The following is a 20,477-nucleotide window of genomic DNA, read 5'->3' on the forward strand; positions in this document are numbered from 1 at the left end:
GAATAAATACCAAGTAAAATAGGCAAGCAACTTAAAATACATTAAAAGGGCAAACCACCATAACGTGTAATGAATAAAAATGACCCCTTAGGTACTTCAGTGCAGGCTGTGTCAGTAAAACTAACATCAACTTAATAACAGAATAAATCTTTCAGCATTCAATGAGCTCTAATCAGTGAATAAATGTACACAGTTCCAGACTTAAAAAAACAAACAAACAAAATAACAAAATAACGAAACTACAAAATAAAGTAAGTGATGTGTATGCCAGGTTAAAGATGACTAAATAAACAAAGATTCTAGTACTTTGCGTCTTCAGTGTTCCCATTTCACATGAATCACTGCGGAAACTCTCTTATTGTGAAATATCAGCTGGACTATCTTTTATTGTGAAACAGTGAACCCATCTGCTGGTGACCGAGAGAAACCCCGCAAAGTGAGCGCTCCACCAAAGGACGCTCAGTATGACCGGAAGCGTTGCTACCACAATAAAAGCATATAAAAGCAATATAAAATATAAAAGCGATATAAAAACGATTTTCTTTTCACGCTTTTTAACAGGTTTAACTTTAACTTTTTAAATTTGCATTTGACCTGTTAAAACAAAAGCATGTCTTGAACAAATTACTCACAGAACTAATATTATTTTATAACACTAAAGTTTTTATATTTTGGTTGTTTCTGTCTTATATTTTTATTCTTTGCCTGTACTTGACTGGTTGTTACCAATTTACGTAACTCATAATTGTACTGCAGTCATACAATATCAAGAGTCTTATTTTTTTCCTTAATTAATAAGGTTGCATAAAATCTTATAAAATAAATTAAATGTATTACATTTCATAAATTTAAATCAGGTAGCCTATTTGTTAGCTTTTTACCTGTTGGTCCACACTAAAAATGTATTATTTAATTAGCTTTATTAGTTGCTGATGATGGGGTAACCCCCCCCCCACACACACACACACACACACACAAAATATCTCTGTCAAAAAGCAGAAATGAAAGTGAAATATGTTAAATATTATATGAAATATGATACACAATATACAATATTTAAAATATATTATCTAAAAATAGAATGCGATAAAAGAAATATTTACCAAAAGCAGCCTTAAAATGTGCTCTTTAAAATGTAGTGAAGCCGGAAAAAGAGCACTGACATGCTCACTACCCTCCACCTGAAATCAGCAGCAAAAATCAATAAACCTGAAAGATCCGATCTATGTAGATGAATTTAAGTAGATTTGCTTTGATTAGATCTGGAGGCGATTACATCAATGACCGCTTTCATGGACTTTTCTGCTGTTTTAGGGTTGCTCAGCTTTGACATTTGCTTGTTTTGTGTTTTTTGTTGTTATCCTGGTTGAATAAATGTTTCATTAATTTTTTCCAAAACATAAACAAGTACAAAATCACACACCGGTTTGTAAAACTTCCACCAACATTCTTGTAGTTCGTTTCCTCCCTGGCGGTCGGGTTTTATTTTGAAGGTCCTGGCGGAAGTGTGTTGTGACTATTGGGGCTTTACTCCGGTGAGTTTTGTCCGGCGGCTGCTGCTCCGTGAGCAGCAGATGCTGCTGAGTGAAGGCAGAGGAGGAGACAGGGAGTCCCGGACCGAGCAACTGACTGCTAGCCACACAGGTGAGATCACTTCGCTTCTCTCCTCCTGTCCTCCTCTTTCATGTTCTCCCCTCTGCTTCTGCTCTTTAATCCGGTTTAAACTGCGGTACAGTGGGAACACAGCGCTCGGTTTAAACGCGTCACGTTTTACCTCAGGGGAAAACAGAAAAGTTCGTTTTAGGTTCCCGGACTGAATAAAAAGAGGCTCCAAAATAAACTCCAAAGAACAAAAAGTGAGACATTAAGGAGGAGAAGTAGGTCGGGGTGTGAACCCGGTTCACGTCAAACCTTTAAACTCTTTAAAAAACAGAATAAACTCTTGCTTTCAAAGTGCATTTTAAAGCATTTAGCGGGAGTTATTTGGATTTTTAAGAAAGTTTTAAAGCGAGTTGAGAAGCAGAATGTGCAGTTTGTGTTCGTACCGCTGGGGACGCTGCAGCAGCCTGTAGCTGAGGTTTTATCAATCAAACTCATAAAGCGGCATCAAACTGCAGATCAAAGCTTCTGACATGTTTTATCTGCCCGGAAATGTTTATTCCTGAACCTCCACAAGTCAGAGTGTGTGAAATGTTCATATTTACTCACTTTTTTTTACGCCACACAGCCTCCTCCAGAGTCCCAGGGGAGTAAAATCCAGACCTGATGAGTTGAAACCAGCAGCAGAATCAGCTTTTAGAAAGTCTGTGAAGAAAAGCTCAGTTTTTACGTGTTGTAGATGATGCCATGTCAGGCTGCAGGTATTGATTATTGTCATATTTGCTCAGTGTGTGTGTGTGTGTGTGTGTGTGTGTATTCAATTCAATTCAATTCAATTTTATTTATATAGCGCCAAATCACAACAGAAGTCGCCTCAAGGCGTATGTGTATGTGTCAACATGTGTCACGCTGTCTGTTAGAACCCACAGACATTAAATCCTCAGTCTGGGAGTGTTATCACTGATGATTGGATTCTAATCATTTACCTTAATCAATAACTGCATTGATTCGGGCAGACTTTGAAGATGACAGTGTGGCGTTTTCGAGATGAATTGTGGAGTTGCAGATTTACCTGATCAAACTTTATCCATAAAGTTTTCTATAGATGAAGCAGCTGTTGCGCCGTGGGCCGTTTCTGATATGCTGATTTAATCATGGGCACACCACAAGAAACAAGTGTGTGTGTGTGTGTGTGTGTGTGTGTGTGTTAGAGGCGGACCTGCGGCTCATTGATCAGTGTGAGTAAAGGTGTGTGTGTCCATGTGGTCTCCTTCCTTTTTGCCCAATCACACTGATCAGTCGGGCCAGTACCGATCAAACTCTCCACTGCTGCTTAAACTACTTTCAGATCAGTGAAAACTTTATTTAAAACCACGGGCGGCTCAGACTATTCTCGACTTTGCTCAAAGATTAAGGCAGATTAGTCGTAACTTTCTACGCCCAGGATAAGTAAAGCTAAGTCTTATTTCAGAGACGTGCCTGAGGAGCAGCCCCGATGGCAAAGGAGGGGAGAAAAAAACAACACAGCTGATAATTTGCACGGCACAAAAGAAAGAGAAGAAATTGAGCTCAGCAGTTTAGATTAAAGACTTGATCCTAACATACAGGTGATAGGCATGAATTTAAATGCCCGTAAATAGCAGCGGTGCGTTTCAGGTGCAGATCAGGCTCTGACAGCCCTGCTGTGGATGGTCGGTGTAATGAAATGAATGAATTTAGTCGTCTATCTAAAGTCTGAAAAGATCAGTTCCAGCTTAAAAAGCCAGCACTCATAACTCCTTAAGCAGCTCTCCACATGTGTTCGCTCAGATCAGATTAATCATGCTGGCTGTAGCTCAGGAGGTAGCGCAGGTCATCTACTGATCGGAAGTTTGGTGGTTCGATCCCTGGCTCCTCCAGTCCATGCCTGAAAGGAGCAGCTCCCAGGTGACGTCCAGCTGATCCCTGCGGTGATGCAGCAGGTAGACGTCCAGAGAGCGTACATCGATTCAGTTTAGACTCCATCTTTAGTGCCTGCTTTGTGATGAGACAGGACGCAAGTAATAGGTATTCACTCTCGTCATTATGCATTATTAAACTTTAAAAAAAAAAGGCACACTATGAGCAAGCACTTGGCAACAGTGGGAACGAAAAACTCCCTTTCATGTTCTTCAGGCTTGGGGAAGGGCATCCATCTGTGGCAACCGGTTGGGGGTGAGGGGAGGAAGACAGGATAAAGACACACTAGAGCCAGAGGTGAATAATAACTAAAATTCCTTCAAAAGGATCTTCCTCGAAATATAATTCAAATAAAAAAATTAAAAGATGAAGAAAAGGCAGTGTTGGGGTTGCTGGTATACACAGGGATGGATTCTGGGCGTTTTTGACTGTAAGGGTTATTACCCAGCCTGTACCGAGCGAAGAAACACAGACTGTGAGAGTCACCTAGACCCTAATTCCTGGTCCCTTCTTAGGGTCCTGTTCTGTTACCATGTCCTCAATCTCATTAACACCACGAGTAACACCTGAGCTCCCTGAACCTGGCGACAGGACGCATGATGACCTCTCACACCACCCAGACTTTAAACCCGAGACCTGCAGGTTAAAGAGCGACACCTGTGGCTCAGTCTCAGGTTAATGTAGCGCACGTGTAAAACCAGCTCGCTTTCTTAGGCTACGTTCACACTGCAGGCGAAAGCGTATCAAATCCGACTTTTTTGACCCTATGCGGCCCATATCCGATCATGGTATGACTGTGTGAACGGCACAAATCCGATATTTTCAAATCCGATCTGGGTCACTTTCGTATGTGGTACTGAATCCGATACATATCCGATGTTTTAGAAAGCGACTGCTGTTTGAACGGTCATGTCGCATTAAATCCGTCTTTTACGTCACTGACACAAGACGGACGCCGATTATCAGCGCCGGAGAAGACATCGCGAACGCTTCCTGGCCATCCAGTGTAGATGTCAGTGAAACTGTTGGGAAGACAACGTGAACATTTTATTTGTACTGTATAATCTGCAGATTCTGACAGAAATCTGCAACTATCCTTTGAAGCACCGCTCCTCTCTAAAACAGCAATAAGGGTAATTATTAGGTTATTTACATTATTATGTAAATAACAAAATAACTTAAAGCAAAAATTGGGAAACGTAAAGTCCGAAGTCTTTATATTAAGGACCATCAGTCAAACAATATTGTTTGCTCTGGGTCTAAACAGAGCGCGTTGTGTGTGACATCTTCTTTTGCGCATGCGGGCCGCTTTGAGCGTTCACACTAGAGCGCGTTTGCTGTCGCATTTTATTTGTAGTGTGAACAAGCAGACAAAAAAATCGGATTTGATCAAAAAATCGGAATTGAGCATTAAGACCTGCAGTGTGAACGTAGCCTTATTTTCTTAACAAGTTTTACTGTTTCTGCATCCGAGAGTATGCAGGGTGACATGAAGTTTGTTATCAGACGGTGAGGGTGGGGCTCAGTGTGTACATCCATAGGCTCTGCAGCTCTGTGTCCATACCAGTCAGTGGGAGGTGAATGATTGACATCTCTCATTTAAATCAATACAAAATAGAAAACAGAGCAGCTTCGTATGGAGACGAGGGTTGTACGTGTGCCGCAGTCCTGATGCAGCTTTTTGCGTGCTGCCTATTGTGTGTGTTCTGCTTTTCTGTAAAGAAAACCACCAGTAGCCCACGAGAAGTTCTCAGAAATGAGGGCTGATGTCACATGGGTGAATATTGCTGACTGGATCTCTAGTTGACGTCTCTTACTCATTGAAATGTCTGACCTTAAACACCACATATCGTATCTAAGCGCATATTCATGCCGCAGTAAAGGAAGAGATAAAGCTTTAGTTTCAATCTTTATGGTGTAGATTTTTACGTGCACTTTGAGGCGTTTGAATGCTTACACGCTGGATTTAAATCACAGGTGCTCAGTTTGTTATTAGCTTGCAGGCGTGTTTTGTTTGGTTCAGACTTTCAGACCAATTGGAGTTACGACAAAAAACCCACAAAGAGAATCAAAATCACTTGGCATGTGTTTGAAGATGCAGAAACGTGTTTATTTGCAGCTTCTTGGTATTAGACCTTCCTCGAGTTCTCTACCTTTTCTGCTAATTAGTGTGTGGGAGGCTGTTTGCAGATCCAGACCTGAAAAAAGTCAAAATACGAGGAAGGGATCAAGTTTTTACTGAATGATGGTTTGACGTTATACAAAGTAAAGTGGAATAAAGTAACGCCTACAGGCAGGCAACAAGATGGATGTGCTCTCTGTTTAATAAAGTCATAATAGAAGGCAGTAGTCATCACGGTTCAAAGCGAGACCAAGCCCATGTAGGTGATGATGGCAGGGTGGAGGTATGTGAGGTAAAGTTGTTTTTGTGCTGTTGCGTGTTTACAAACTCAAGCTAAAGTAAACCCGAGTGCATGAAACCAAAACGTGAACCTTAGTTTGGAGTTTGTGGTGTGAGAGACGCTCAGGTGTGTATTTTTAAATCCTGAAAGTTGGATCGTTTCATAGCCAGAAGTGACCAAATCTGGATGAGAGGGTGGAGTAAACCCGGGAGGAAAACAAGAGAGCTGAGAGGGTAAAAAAGGAGATTTTCTTAGATTCACCTTTGCTATAAATAATTCTAAGGGGATGAAATCCTGAATCCAGAAGGATACCTGGATCTGACACAGGTTGCGATGTTCTCCTGAGATCATCCAGGTGACGCCTCATAGTTCTGATTTCAGTTTGATGTGTTTGTAAAGATGTAATGGCAGATGTGCAGTTTGCTCCAAAGGGTCCTGGGTCAGGATTCGAATCACCTTAAAAAAAATACAGATGTCCGGTTTCTGATTAAAATCCTCAGATAATTTAAAAATGTTTGATAAGATTTTAATTAGTGTTTAACTTTGTGAAATATTTCCTGTTTTATTTGTAAATGCTCTCACTAAGAATGAAGAGTGAACCCCGTGAGGACGACTCCGATGGGAGACACTGAGACAGCTGCTGACTGTGTTTCAGCTGATAACTTGGACTGAGATCAGCAGCTTCAGTATCTGATGTGACCTTTGACCCCAGCACCTTTGAGCTCAGTGTTGTGTGTGTGCTTTAATGCAGAGCGAGCGGCAGCTGACGATCATTCCGGCGGAGCAGCGACGGCGGCAGCAGGCATGTCTGTCACTACACAGCTGGGTCTGCTGCTGTGGAAGAACTTCACCTACAGACGACGACAGACGGTCAGTCACACACACACACACACACACACACACACACACACTGTTCATCGGGGCTTAGCCTGCGAACCTTTTCATTCATCAGGGTGTCATTTGGTCTTTTTAAAGGTTCTTTTTCAGTTTCGGCGTTATTCAGTCAATCACTTGGTCCATAAATAACCTTTGAGGACCTTTAGACCCTTAAAATGTTAAATGTTGGACTGAAGGAAAAATATTGCTAGACAAAACAGTCGATTAGGCTGCTTTTATGAGCCTTTACCTTCCTGTCCTTAAGAAACTGCACCTTCTTCAGCTCTGACATGTTGGATTTATTAATCAGTCATGCGGTTCCTGAAACAGCCGATATCTTGAACTGAAGGAAAAAGTGTTTGTGGGATTTTTACAGATGGCTGAAGAAAAGTCTAAAAACGTGGATTAAATGCCATGTTGTTTGAATATGTTATCAGTGTTTGCCTGTCCTCGCAGAAAGAATTACTTGTATAGCAATTTAGATTAAACGTTATTTAGCTGATCAGTTTCTGGATAAATCAATTGCTTGATTGGTTGATAACATGTCTGATAACAGAGAGAAACGTTTTTTTAATGATGCTCTTCTGCAAAGCATCATGAGTGGAGCTGGAAATAAAAAGAATAATTTTATTTTCTACATTTTTATGTTTGCAAACTGAGATGAAGCTGACTGTAAATGGTTCAGTTTGTGTTACCTGGATAGATCCACCTGTCTGATATGTTTTATGTTTGATCACAGAAACAAAGCGGTCAGCGTGATGGGGGTTAAAGGTCACCTCTCTGGAGTTGTGTGGGTTTTTTTTGTTTTTTGGGGGGGTTTTTCACTCGACCCTGATCAGTAACCTGCTTCGGGCTCTGCTGCTGATCGATCAATCACTTTTCATTAATTATGAATAACTTCTAATAATAAACACATGAAGCTGCTTCCTGTCGTGGGGAAACACTTAAAAGGAGCCAATCAGGAGGCTTTTAGACCGCATGCACACATTCTTTGTGTTTTTCTCTAATGGTTTCCTGTTTCTAGCTGGATTACGTGTTAAAGTCTGTGTCTGTGTGTGTTTCAGCTCCAGCTCCTGGCAGAGATCGTCTGGCCCCTCCTCATCTTCTTCATCCTCATCTCTGTGCGGCTGAACTATCCTCCCTACGAGCAGCATGAGTGTGAGTCGAAAACCTTTATTTAAACGTTACTCTAACGGCGCTCTGGTTCAAAGCCTGAGTCGATCGACCCGTTGAGGCAACAGCTGCCCCAGTTATACAAAGTTTACCTCAAGTGATGAAGAGTGATGTCAGAGAGCATCCTCGTCCAATCAGCCTGCAGCATCGTGTCGTGACGCGAAGTTTATGCTTGTCATGGTTGACCCAGCACACGGAGCTTCGGGCTAAAAATGATGATGTCATAACCATGGTGGTGACAACATCGGGCTCTGTTTGACGTATGTTGGGCGTCTGTGGGGACTGACATGTTTATCGGGCCACTTTTATTTCTACGTTGACTTCGTTTTTCAGCTATGAAGGTGATTTTCTTTGCACAAAAAATGAGCACAGCTTCAGCTAGAAACGCTCTCAAACCAAAACAGAACTGGACCAGCACCAGTCAGGTGGTGCAAATACGCGCTGGAGGTGAGAGACATGAACACAAAGGTTCAAATCTAGAACATTCCTGCTGTGAGGCGACCCTGCTAACCACTGCACCACCATTATATAAACCACACGTATAATATATTAGTGTAGCGGGAGTGGGTTGTGCTGATGGACGATTTTATCAAAGAATGCGCTTTTCTGTTTTGTTTTTTTGTCTAATTTTCCCATTAATGTGCAGATAAGTCACACACAGACTGTGTTCTTGCCCAGAGCTCTGCCCTCTTTGAAATGAATGATAAAAAATACCCCAGAGCCAGGCTGATGTTCAGCTGACTGCTCTTGACTATTATCTATGAATTAAAGCTAAATCTATATCCTTTTTTTTTTAATTTATATTTTACAAACAAAGTCGCAGGTGTGTTTCTGACACCAGCATCATCATGGAGGGGGGATAGCGCTACCTTAATTTGTGCACCCTGACCCCGCCTCCTCGCCCGGCGTGGCAGTGAGGGTGTCAGTTATCGGTGGTCACACAGAGGGCGATCAGGCTGTGGGCACATACATTCCAGCCTAGTCCAGCTGGAGTCCTGCAGATGTTGCAGAGGTGTTTCTGAAGGGTCCAGGGGCGGCCAGGTGTGCGCTGGTTATCATCTCTCTTCAGACCCTTGCACCTTTAGGAACATCTAATATCGGTTTCACACTGATTGATTTCCGATTACCCGAGGTTATTGATTGACAGTGGTCCTGGAAGCAGGAGGAAGTGCATTATTGCTTACTGCTGCAGGATTTCAAATTAAAGCTCCATGTGCTAAATGAATCGCCCTGTGTTGTTTGTCACGAGGAGCTTGTTTTTTATTGCTCTTTATCGCTCATTATCAGACATCGTGAAGGTCGTAGAGATTCATCGACGATCATTAAAGTTCTGATAGGAGTGATAAACTGCACGAAAGGGTTAAACCTCACTTCAGCGTCTTCTTTTTCCGTCTCAGCGTAGACCTCGATGTTGCATAAATAAATCAGCTGTTTGAAATCAGATGTTTTGAACATCTCCCCAAGCCTGAAAGGAAATATGACGAAGGACATGGAGAAGTTTGGAGAGAAGAAGCTGACTCAGACAGGAAGTTATGGTGATCTCACAGAGAGAGAAAGCAGGAAAACATTTTCCAGGTTACTTCCACATGGAAAGGAGCTCATGTTTGAATCAAAGGTGTTCAAAGCTGGATTGAACTGCAGATGGAAATTGGTCTTTTTTAAGTTTTCTGTAATGTGTAGATTCAACACCGGTTAATCTCTTGAATTTGGTGCCTTTTTATGTTTAAGTGATTCATTTGTTAATGCTAAGTGGTTAAAAATGGTCAGGTATAAGAACTGGACCATGGAAAACTGGAAAATGAGTGGAAAAGCAGCAAATGTCCAGAGAAAAACTGGATTTTGCTTCTTGAAAGCAAAATATGAAGACTTGAAGGGATGACTCGGTAGCGTAGGTCCACTTTAAACCGATAGTGAATGGTTGTGTGATGTGAGGCCTTTTTGCCCGGCAAGCGCTGTGAAAATGAAGAAAAACTGAACATCTGCGGTGACTCTATTTATTAGTCACATGTCAGCAACTTAAATATGTTTCCACCCATCTGTTTGTTCATTTACTTTGAGCATTGACTGACACGTCCGCTCAGCAAAAGCTGACGTCGCCCGACCAACAGTCCAAACCTCAAAAACACAGAGTTCACGATTGATCAGTTCACGTTCTTCCCAACAAATGATCGGTAAACTCTTCCGCAGCTGCAGACGATATTGTGCATGCAGCCAACAGTCCCTGTGACCCCTGTGAGATATAAAGTCGCAATCTGGGACGACCCCAACCCCAACCCTGTTTTACAGCAGTGCAAAAAAAAAAAAAAAAAAGACTTCCTGTTGTGTGTCAATCAGAATGATTGTTTTCATGCCGAGACTTTGAAGAAACAAAAAAGTAATTTTTCTCATTTATTGAGCAGTTCAGTTGAAAAACAAAGGAAAAACAGCCTGAGATTGCTTAAGAGAAATTAGTGGAATCAGTGGAAATATACCAGTTTTTTTCCACACTGCTGTCCTTAGAGACCCATTGTTATTCCACTGCCATGAAATCTTTACGGGAAAGGTATTCAAGCAACTTCTCCAGATCAAGAAATGCTTTTAGATTTTAACTTTCCGTATTAAATCTGGCATCACTGCACTGGGAATATCTGTGATTTTACTGGGAATTTGTCACAGTTAATAACAGTAATTTGCTGTAATTGACTCTTCAGCTGTCTTTTCATCTCGCTCTGTTGAAGCTCAGGAAATATTTCCTTAAAACGACACAGTTAAACTTTTAAAGTGTAACACACGTCGGCATAAACCGGCTCAAATAGGGTGTAAAATGCCAAAGTTTAAAATGACTGAGGGGCTCTTGAGATAATCCGGTGTCAGCAGCTGAAGATGAAGAATCAGGAGCTTCAGGCTATACTTTTTTATGGGATGAATGAAACCTGCCTGACAGGAAACAAAAGGGAACGCTTTCATTCCTCACCGATTATCTCAGAGGAGGAGCGCCTCTCTGCCTCACTCGGGCCAAACATCAACATCAGGAGATGAAGACGGAGCAGGAAGCTGCTCGTCTTCCTCTTTCCCCATGAAAGCAGAAGCTCTGGGCACTCGAAGTACTTTCAGTTCTCGTGCTGTATGAGAATAGTTGTGCAGTGATTCACGCAGCATGTGAGCTGCAGGGACGTGTTGAAACTCGCCACTCTCGGCTGGAAGGCGCTCGGAGAAAGTTCCTGAGGATCAGAGACGAGCTGGAGCGTGGTCCCGCTCGATCCTTTAATATCCAGTTTTACACGACAGCGTAGCTTTGAACGTGTTCATGGAGATGAATTTATAATGGTTAATCCCTCTGCGTGGGCACTTTGGGTCAACACCGCGTGCTAAACGTGCTGTACAAATGAACGTGACTTGACGTGACACGACAGCTCCGCTGCACACAGTTCATCGTCTGCTCTGTGGAAACTTTTCTGTTTGTTTTTGTGGCAGATATTCAGAGCTGCTGAGCTGCTTTCAGCTGTAGATCCCACTTTTCTTTCAGGCGATTGTCCGCCATGCCAGCCAAAAACATCAGAAATATAATGGATGTGACTTTTAGCTGTGAAGCTGGGTTAATGAAACATAATCGGACTGATTGAGTCAACAGGATAAAATTACTTTTTAAGGTTAATTTCTAAAAAGAATGTGGCTGTTGACATCACCTTTAACGAGTCTGAATCAGTTATGTTAGAGCAGTCTTCTTCATCTGTGGCTCATTTTTAAGGTTTTTGCACATTATTCACTTTACTTGACTCTGTTTCTAAAAAAGTTTAGATGCTGTTTAAAATCTAAAGAGTAAAACCAAAGTGTGGATGTTTCATCCTACAGCAACTCGTCAAGTGTTGAAATGTGATTGTCTTTTAAAAAATATCAGCTTTTTCTCAAATTCAGTTGTTAACACGCTTGAGTGAAGTTGTTACGGGAGAATGTTTCCCACTGAGGTGCATCACATCTGTACGCCAGCGTGTTCCTCCAAAACCTCTGACTTTTCAGAGGTGTACTTGAATGCATCGCCAAGTCTCACAGGTGATTTAGCGTTAAGGCTTTGCTGAAAAACTCACCTGCTGCACCGTGAAGCGCTTTGGGAAGAAAATATTTCAACTATTTCTTTATTTTACCAACTTCTAGCTAACTCTGAACACCTCAGGGGACATGATAAGTGAAATTACTAAATAAAGCAGCCAGCTGACTGAGGTGTAACCACGCTGGAATATAACTGCAAAGAAAACAACGTGATGATGTGGATGGTGTGACGCAGTTATCACAGCAGAGTCAGGCCACAGCGCGTAGCTCCACATGTTTGAGTTGGCAGCACGAAACAGAAGTTCTGTTTCATAATAAGACACAGACAAGAGAGACTCCACCTGGTGCTGGGACAGGTGGAGGACTGAAGGATATCCCTTTAGTCTGTCTGTGCCTAGACTAGCACCAGTTATCTTTAGAGTGTAACTAGTTGCATTACGGTGTGTAAAAGGCTGTTTACGGATGTGATTCAGACGTCACTGAATAGCGAGCTAGCGTAGGTTACCAACCATGAAACCCACATAACCTCAGCTCTCCTGCAGCTCTCTTTCTTCCTCTGGTTTTTTTTTTTTTTTTTCAGCCCCAGTGGGAAAAATCTTGATCTGATCTGTCTGTGTGTATGAACATGACTTCTCTGTCACGGGCAGCAGACATGATGAAACCAGTAGTGATAAGTTTATTAAAATATTTCTCTAAACCCGCATGTTTATGTTTACCTGCCTGTTTTTGAGGATTCTTGGCCGCTGCTGGTGTGGGGAAATCATGGTTCAGTCCGTGGATGCCCGTCGGCCTGCAGAGGGTGGCTGCTGGTGGTCTGTGAGCCACTCTCTTGCTTGTTGTGTTGTTGGTCCTAAAGGAGAGTGAAGTCATGATGTGCAAGGAGGTGAAGTGAAACCAAGTGTTCGACTGACTCATGGCGTCATCCACGTCCCGCACTGTGCAGCACTTGGGAAACTGCACGGAGCACGTTTGCAGTGGTTGGAAAGCCCTCTCTGGGGAAACGCGTGCACAAGTGGATCCAATTGCAGTACTGTAAATTGCACATGAGTCTGCTTATGCCTTCTTATGATGTAAATCTGAACCTGACAAACACCAGGAGGGAGGTCCGAGCGGCTGGAGCTTTTGCTCGAGCTATTAATTGATTATTAACATGTTTTATGATCATTATCAGTTCACATCAGTTCTTTTACACCCAGTCTAACAAGTCAAGCTCTGGTGTTTTGATCTGGAGCCTGTGGGAGTTTTTCACCCCTGTCGTCCTGAGCTCATCCTGAAGCTGTTGTTCCACCTGTGTGGCCCTCACTCTGCTGTCGAGTGAAGTGAATCTGCGCCTCTCGTTTATCTTATCTGTGTTTTGATTAAAAAGAGGCCAGTTGGCAGTCTTAAAGGTTCCCTGATATCAGCGCCTTCTCTGCGCGTACGGCTAACACGGTGAAGCTCGATGAGAGAAGGGGGTAAAGGTCTTTGCTCTCCAGTGAACCCGCTCGCGCCTCTGCCCTCAGCTTCAACCTGCAGCGGGTGCCACTGATGCTCGACTGCGGGCGACAATAAACCAATTGCAGCTTATCTGACACCTCTGAGTCCAGGGGAACGTGGGAACACTTTGTTCCATCAGATCAGGAAGATAAAGAAGCACCCTGAACATCTTTCAGATTAAATCTGACCGCAGCACACAGGCAAAACCACATGTATGGCTTTAAAACCTGCACATCTTACATTGGGAAACACAGGGGCTCTATTCTCTTCATGTTACAGTGCACAGGTGAGTTGGAGGGCGCCTCAAAATGTGCACTACATCTCCCATGAGCCTATTTGGAGATCTGTTTGCTGTTTGAATTAAAGACTCACTCTTCTTTATAAAGTTAATTATAAAATGTCGAGCTGGTCACAGCTTTCCTGTCACTTTTACTGCAAGATCTTCAGACTTTCTTGTGACTTCCTGTTTTCATTTCCTGTCTGCAGGTCATTTTCCAAACAAGGCTATGCCATCAGCCGGGACGCTGCCCTGGCTTCAGGGAATCCTCTGCAACGCCAACAACCCCTGCTTCAGACATCCGACTCCGGGCGAGTCTCCAGGCATCGTCGGGAACTTCAACGACTCCATGTGAGTGCCCAAAAAAGAGGCTTTTATTCTGAAAAATTACTCATCTTTATTAAACTGCGAAAGCATGTTTGTGGTTTCATCTTTTACTAATCAGCAGACATTTTTAAGTAAAATGAATTTTATTTTGATAGTACCTCACATTCTTTCATTTCTTGTTATTTACATTTACATATCAAGTCTGTAGAGTTGAAACAGGCTGTCAGTGACTTTATTTCTGAAACTTTATTGATACACTTTAACTTTCCTTCTCTCACACATTAACAGACAAAACTGGATTTTAAGATTTCAGCTGCTCTCAGTGTTTTTGTATAAGCTGACGCTTCAGCTGTTTTCATGGCCAGTATCACCCAGAGGTCGCTGGAGGTTCACAGGCTGGTCTCTAGGCCTGTGTGACTGAGGCCTCAAATCTTTAATCTTATTGGTTGCTTATCAAATTCCTGTTACTTTTTCCCTCTCCTAAGGAGCCAGAAGCTCAACTACTCTCAGATGTTTTGAAACATAAACATCAACTACTTTTAAGACTTAAAGCTACAATATAAATTACTTATCTGAGGTTTTTCACTTTAACACTTCAAGTTATATAGTGACACTTAAACTTCCTGTAGAGTTTAATTTTGAACCTTTTTCCACTGTTTCACTTCACATATTTTAAATGACACCTTCCTCCCTTTTCTGTCTGCAGACAGTCAGTGTAAGAAGGTTAGCTTTTGAACCTGTGGACTGAAGTAGTAATCCTGACATAGCTACTACTTTTATCTAGAACCTACTTTTGGCTGATCCCTTATTCAGAAGGTCGTCACGATCTGTGATCAAACCGGGGGATCTTTTGCTTGTTAGGCGAATGTAAACCTTAAACTCTGGAGTTCAGTTAGTTTGTATGGAAGCAGTGACTAACACTTTAACTGTTTTGAGTGTCAACAGGAATGTGTCATTTTAACCTGTTTGTTGTTTTCACTGTAAGCTGGCCTGTGCCGGGTCTTTCCCTCTGTGTTTGTATGTATGCTAAGAGCTCCTTTGTGGCTCACGTTTGATGTTTTACCTTTATTTTGCAGAATTTCTCGCCTTTTCTCGGATGCCAAGAAGATCCTCCTGTACAGTCAGAATGATAAAAACCTTGAGGGCTTCAAGGAGCTGGCTCGAGCCTTGCAGGTGCTGCAGTCCAGCCGCTCAGGTAGGACACACAAAACGCAACCTTCACTTTGTGGAGATGAGCTCAGATCAGGGTTAGCGATGCAGTTTGACTTTGTTTGATTTTGCTAATCTGCGCATCAGTGTTGTTTGGAGTGATAGCAGACATATCAGCCGTAATCATGTCATCACAAAATAAGAAATACACAGTGTAGATAAAAGCTCAAAGCGTGTTTAACTGGTGAAAGTTCCAGCTACGAGGTGTATTTATAGTTATGTTTTTTTTTGTTTTTTTTTTAATCTTAACAACCTGCACACGGCAACAAAGATTAAAAAAAAGGACTTTGTCAGCTTTTGGATAAGAAAAGTAAATCTTACTGTGTCAACATGACCATAGTAATATTAATTATTATGATTTTTAAACTGTATAACAGAACAAATACAGAATGTAAAAGAAGTAGAACATTTTTTTAAACATCCAGCCGGTGCCTAAATGTGAAGGTTTTATTGCCATTCCCACAAGGTAGTCCTTTAACAGAGGAACCTAAAGGCCAAAATGCATGCACTTATTTTGAAAAGTAATGTTGTAAAAACACAGCAGAACCCTAAAACTGGTCACCTGGGCCCTGACTGGTGTTAAGAGGTTAAACTGACTGAGACTTCGGGCCAGATGAGAGCCTCAGAAACCAGCCACATAACACCCATCTTCCATATTTCTGTACAAACCGTTCCACCTGCAAAACAAGGAAGCTGGAGGCAAAGGTTTAAACATTTCTGGTGCTGATTTCATGGTAGCTATAGGACGTTCAGACGTTTAAGACGCACCTGATGAATTCCTTAACCCCAGGTTACCATGTTAGAGGAGAGGATGGACTGAAGTTATCACCTAATGCTGGCTACATTGGTTAGCAAGCTTCATCTATAGACTGTACAGTAGGACACACACAGTTAACAGACAACTTGGAAACTGTATTCATACAATTAAGCTCACAGCAGCCATAATATTGGTCGGATAATTGTATGAAAAATTAAAAAACTGCTGGAGCCTCGAGTGGACATTAGAGGAACTGCAGCTTTTGAAACTGGAGCCTTAGCTTTTATTTTTTAGCCCCAGAGGTTAATGTTTGGAGAGCATGCCTGGACTAATCCTACAGTGTAATTCATAAACCTGTGAGTCATGACTGTCGGCAGGCTCTTTTTTGAATGCCACCTTCGTCAATAAATCATCTCTGAGCTCGCTGAAGGAGCCTAACAGCTAGCGAGTCTTTGCAGAGCCTCTCAAAGGTCAACAGGTTTTTAGGCATCCTCTCTCTGCCGCAGGAGATTTCAGGCTCGCTGAACAAAAAGAATTTCTCTCTTTTGTGCGTTAATTTGCAGCTTTGGCTCTCTGTGGGGGGCGTTTGTTTTCCCTACCTGCACCGACCTGCCGGCTCTCTTGCTTCTCCTCCCTGTTGATTGAACATCAGCAGTTTCTGCTCTTTATTCCCACTAATCTGATAATAAATGAAGCTGTTTTATTGGTCAGGAGGAGCGATGGTGTGATGAGGGGGCGGCATGACACGCCGCAGCAGGTTTACCTGCTTACCTTCCAGGTGAGCTCACCTGGTTAGGGAGCAGCAACCAGGATTCAGCAGTTCTCAGGAAACTTCATAGCCCGAGGGCTTAGAAACAGATCCGCGAAAATGCAAATGTTTCTCTGCAGCAAGCGACCTTTAACGGTTTGTTTAGCAACAATAAAACGGAAAAATTTTCATTTCAGTTTTAAATCCAAAGCAAGCATAGAAAGCTAATCGGCTAATTATCCAGCTTCAAATGAGCCAAGACCCCCAACTTTCACATCGAGGCGTTAAGACCAAAGACCGCACACTGAAACACACTGAAAGTTTTTCCTTTGTTTGTTTCTCTCTGGTGGTTTTTATAGTTTGTTTTGTCACTTTGTGTTGTTTTTATTTGTATTTTGTGTTGTTTTTGGTTGTCTGTGTTTGTGTCCTGTTTTTGTGTTTCATTGGTTTTTGTCTCTTCATCTTTAATTCGTTGTCTTTTTGTCTGTTTTTGTCTCTTTTGTAGTTGCTTTTTGTCTCTGTATGATATTTTGCTTCTTTGTATCCAGTTTTTGCCTCTTACTGTTTGATTTCTTCCTCTTTGTGTTGTTTGTCTTTGTTTTCTGTGTTTTTGGTTGTCTGTGGTTGTTTTTTTGCCCCATTATGCTGGGTTTGTTGTTTTGTGTTGTTGTTTTTGATCTTATGTTTTGGTTTGTTTTGTTTTGTATGGCATGTTTTTTTTGTTTTTTTTTGTCTCTGGTTTATTTATTTGTAGTTTTTTTGTCATTTTGTGTCCTGTCCTTGTCTCGCATTGGTTTTCTTCTCTTTGTATTTGATTTTTGGCTGTTTGTGTTGTTTTTGGCTCTCTGTAGTTGGTTTTTGTCTCTGTGGTGGATTTTGTTTTTGTGATTTTGTGTCTTATTGGTTTTTGTTTCTTTTTATCTTTTTTTTGCCTCTTCATGTTTGTGATTTGCGTCTGTTCATTTTATTTTTTCTGTGGTTTATTTATTTGCCACTTTGTGTCCTTTTTTAATTTTTATGTGATTGTTTTTGTTTCTTTGAATTCAGTTATTGCATCTTTCTATTCAATTGTTCCCTCTTCGTGTTTGATTTTTGCCACTTTTTGTTGTTTTCTCTCTGTTGTGGATTTTTCTTTCCGTTGTCGTCTGATCGTGAGCGGTCACTCCACACGCAGTTTTCTGATATCAACACAACTCTCTTCTGACTCTGCTGAGGGAGGTAGAAGGGTGGCAGCAAGAGCCGATTCTGATTGGCTGGCCCTGTGGCCCCTCCCCTGCAGGTGGACTGACAGGGTCAGTGTGTGCGGTGTGTGTTCGCGACGCCCTGTCGTGTTGGATTTTCTGCTGCTCAGCTCGGCGCCGTCCCGCAGAGCGTCACTGAGTTCAGATGTGTCCCTGCAGCTGTACAAACGTGTAATTCAGAGTGCCTTAATGGGGGTCCACATCAGACCTGAACCTGGATTGGGTCACTGCAGTCATCTCACATAACCATTACTGTACAGTTTAGCAGCTGACTGTTAGTTCCTCTGTGGATTAAAACCAATCTGGCGAAGTTGAAATCATGAAAGTGGAGGACTCTTTGAGTGTCTTTATTTTCTGAAACGCTATCAGAAAGTTCAAACATGATGAGCGGCAGACAAGAACCAGTTTTTTGATGTGGCTCCGGAACGCGGTGGTGTGGCGGTTTAATGACGCCGAGTTGTGATTGAAGCAGACGGGCTTCTCTGCTGGAAACTGCTTCTCATTTGACCAATCACATCACTGCAAGCTGCTGATGTCAGACAGCTGGACCTGTCCTCTGACCCGTCACTAACACTAACTGTAGTAACACACAGACGGCTTTTTGTCCCCAAAGGGCCTCTATACCGCCGCTCATCTCAGCACAGATGAACACCACCTGATTGCTGCCTTGGAGCTGAAACAGGAAAATTAATCATCGATTGATTTATTAGAGACAGATCAGAGAACATATGATACTTCCTTGGAAAAGACTCGCTTTTACAGCGTTCCTGCCTGAACTTGATCTGTTCAGGGTTCCTCCTGCTCGAGCAGGAAGTGAAGCGAGTAGCTGATCTGGGCTGGCACTGAAATCAGATTGAGGCTGAGGAGTGACAGCTTCTGATTTAAAATAATTTCTTTCACAACAAAATCACATAAATCATAAATACGATCTCTGTATTTTAGCTGAACATGGTGAAGTCTGCAAACATGGAATGAAAAGTGGACAATTTAAACAGGTAAATATGGAATGATAGATTTTCCAGGCTTACAAAAGCTTGTAAACCAAAAAGATGTGTGTGAAGTGTCCTACGTGACATAAGTTAAAGTGCATTTAGTGGAAAAGTGTCCTAGTGTCAGTCCCAAGCCCAGATAAGTGGGAGGTTTGCGTCAGGAAGGGCATCAGGCGTAAAATCTGTGGGAAAGCAGATGTGCAGATCCATCCACTGTGGCGACCTCTGGGGAAAATAAGGAAGCAACCGGAAGTACCTGTACTGTCCAGTCCAAATATGGTCGTTTGTGACAAACCTGTAATAAAATATAAATATTAAGAAGAACCAACATGGCACGAGCCAAGCTACTAATGTTAAGTCACTTTGAGTGAGCTATGGTAACAACTGTGTGACAGCACAATGGCTTTGTCCATGTTTTATAAAGTCTGTGAATAGAAGGGTAAAAATATTAATTGGATGTATGAAAATACGGATCAAATCTTGGAAAATAAGAAGTGAAACAGGAAAACTGCAGAGAGGGATAAAAAAAATATGCCTCAGTTTGATGCTTTCCTGCTGATAAACAGAGTGATGAAGGAGCCGATTAATAACGGTGACGTCGTTCTAAGCTGGAGGATAAAAGCTTCTGAGGAAGCTCGACGATGCTTTTATTGAATTTTGGGGTTTCTGATGGAAGCTGGCTGATGGATCAGCAGCCGCATTTTACCAGTTAGAGCGTTTCTTCATGGATGTCCATAAAGCTGCAAATAAAGCCAATCGATCGATACATTTCCGTGGTTTGCTGATGTTCAGCAGGCTGGAGGAAGGAGGACAGCAACACAGCAACGACTGTAATCTCGGATGATCCATCATCTTAAGTCTCCACGTTTTGAAAGAGTGAAGCAACACAGGCAGAGAAGCTTCACACGTTAGCTTCCTGTTTGTTTCAAATGAATGACAAGAGAAGCTCCTCTCAGCCTTCGTTGCAGCTGCCTGTTCAAACCTGCAGAAGAAGAAGAAAGGCGCAGGGAGGGGTGGGCATGTATGCGTGTGGGGGCTTCATGCAAAAGTGCATCCAGCTGCTGTGATGGAGCTGAGTGGAAAGTTTGAGCTGCAGGCGTGTGAGAGCACGCAGGTCGAACGAAGAGCAGCGATGACGTAGCAAAGACTGAACGTAGAGGCCACTTGCAGCCGCTCGGGTACGGACGTGCCCCCGACAAGCCCAAATATGGTCCGAACGCCTCCTCAGGCCGCGGTTATAGCATCTGTACCTTTACTAAAATGATTTCTATCTGACTTTCAGACTCAAACTGACATCAGATTAAAATTAAAAAATCCAACCACAGTAAACGGACCATTAACAATCACTCCAGCCTTCCAAATCCAAACAAATAAAACCTCTCAATCTTCCGGGATTATTCGTAGTTCAAATATCTGTCAACAAAGGTTTTTATTGGTGT

General features: G+C 42.3%; 1 protein-coding gene across 2 annotated transcripts in view; it reads left to right on the forward strand.

The window, feature by feature from the left end:
• Nucleotides 1-1,493: 1,493 nt before the first annotated feature.
• abca1b (ATP-binding cassette, sub-family A (ABC1), member 1B) overlaps nt 1,494-20,477 on the forward strand; it is a 42,344-nt gene continuing 23,360 nt past the window's right edge. The window contains exons 1-6 of one of the 2 annotated variants that reach the window (XM_019363627.2): nt 1,553-1,644; nt 2,228-2,360; nt 6,691-6,809; nt 7,880-7,973; nt 13,977-14,118; nt 15,171-15,289. In XM_019363627.2, the coding sequence (XP_019219172.1) occupies nt 2,339-2,360; nt 6,691-6,809; nt 7,880-7,973; nt 13,977-14,118; nt 15,171-15,289 (496 nt within the window). In that variant the 5' untranslated portion in view covers nt 1,553-1,644; nt 2,228-2,338. Of the gene's footprint in view, nt 1,645-2,227; nt 2,361-6,690; nt 6,810-7,879; nt 7,974-13,976; nt 14,119-15,170; nt 15,290-20,477 lie in introns of both variants that reach the window. The other variant, XM_005467188.4, reaches the window with a different exon arrangement.

The sequence above is a fragment of the Oreochromis niloticus genome, linkage group LG2, assembly GCF_001858045.2.
Source record: "Oreochromis niloticus isolate F11D_XX linkage group LG2, O_niloticus_UMD_NMBU, whole genome shotgun sequence".
NCBI classification, from domain to species: domain Eukaryota; kingdom Metazoa; phylum Chordata; class Actinopteri; order Cichliformes; family Cichlidae; genus Oreochromis; species Oreochromis niloticus.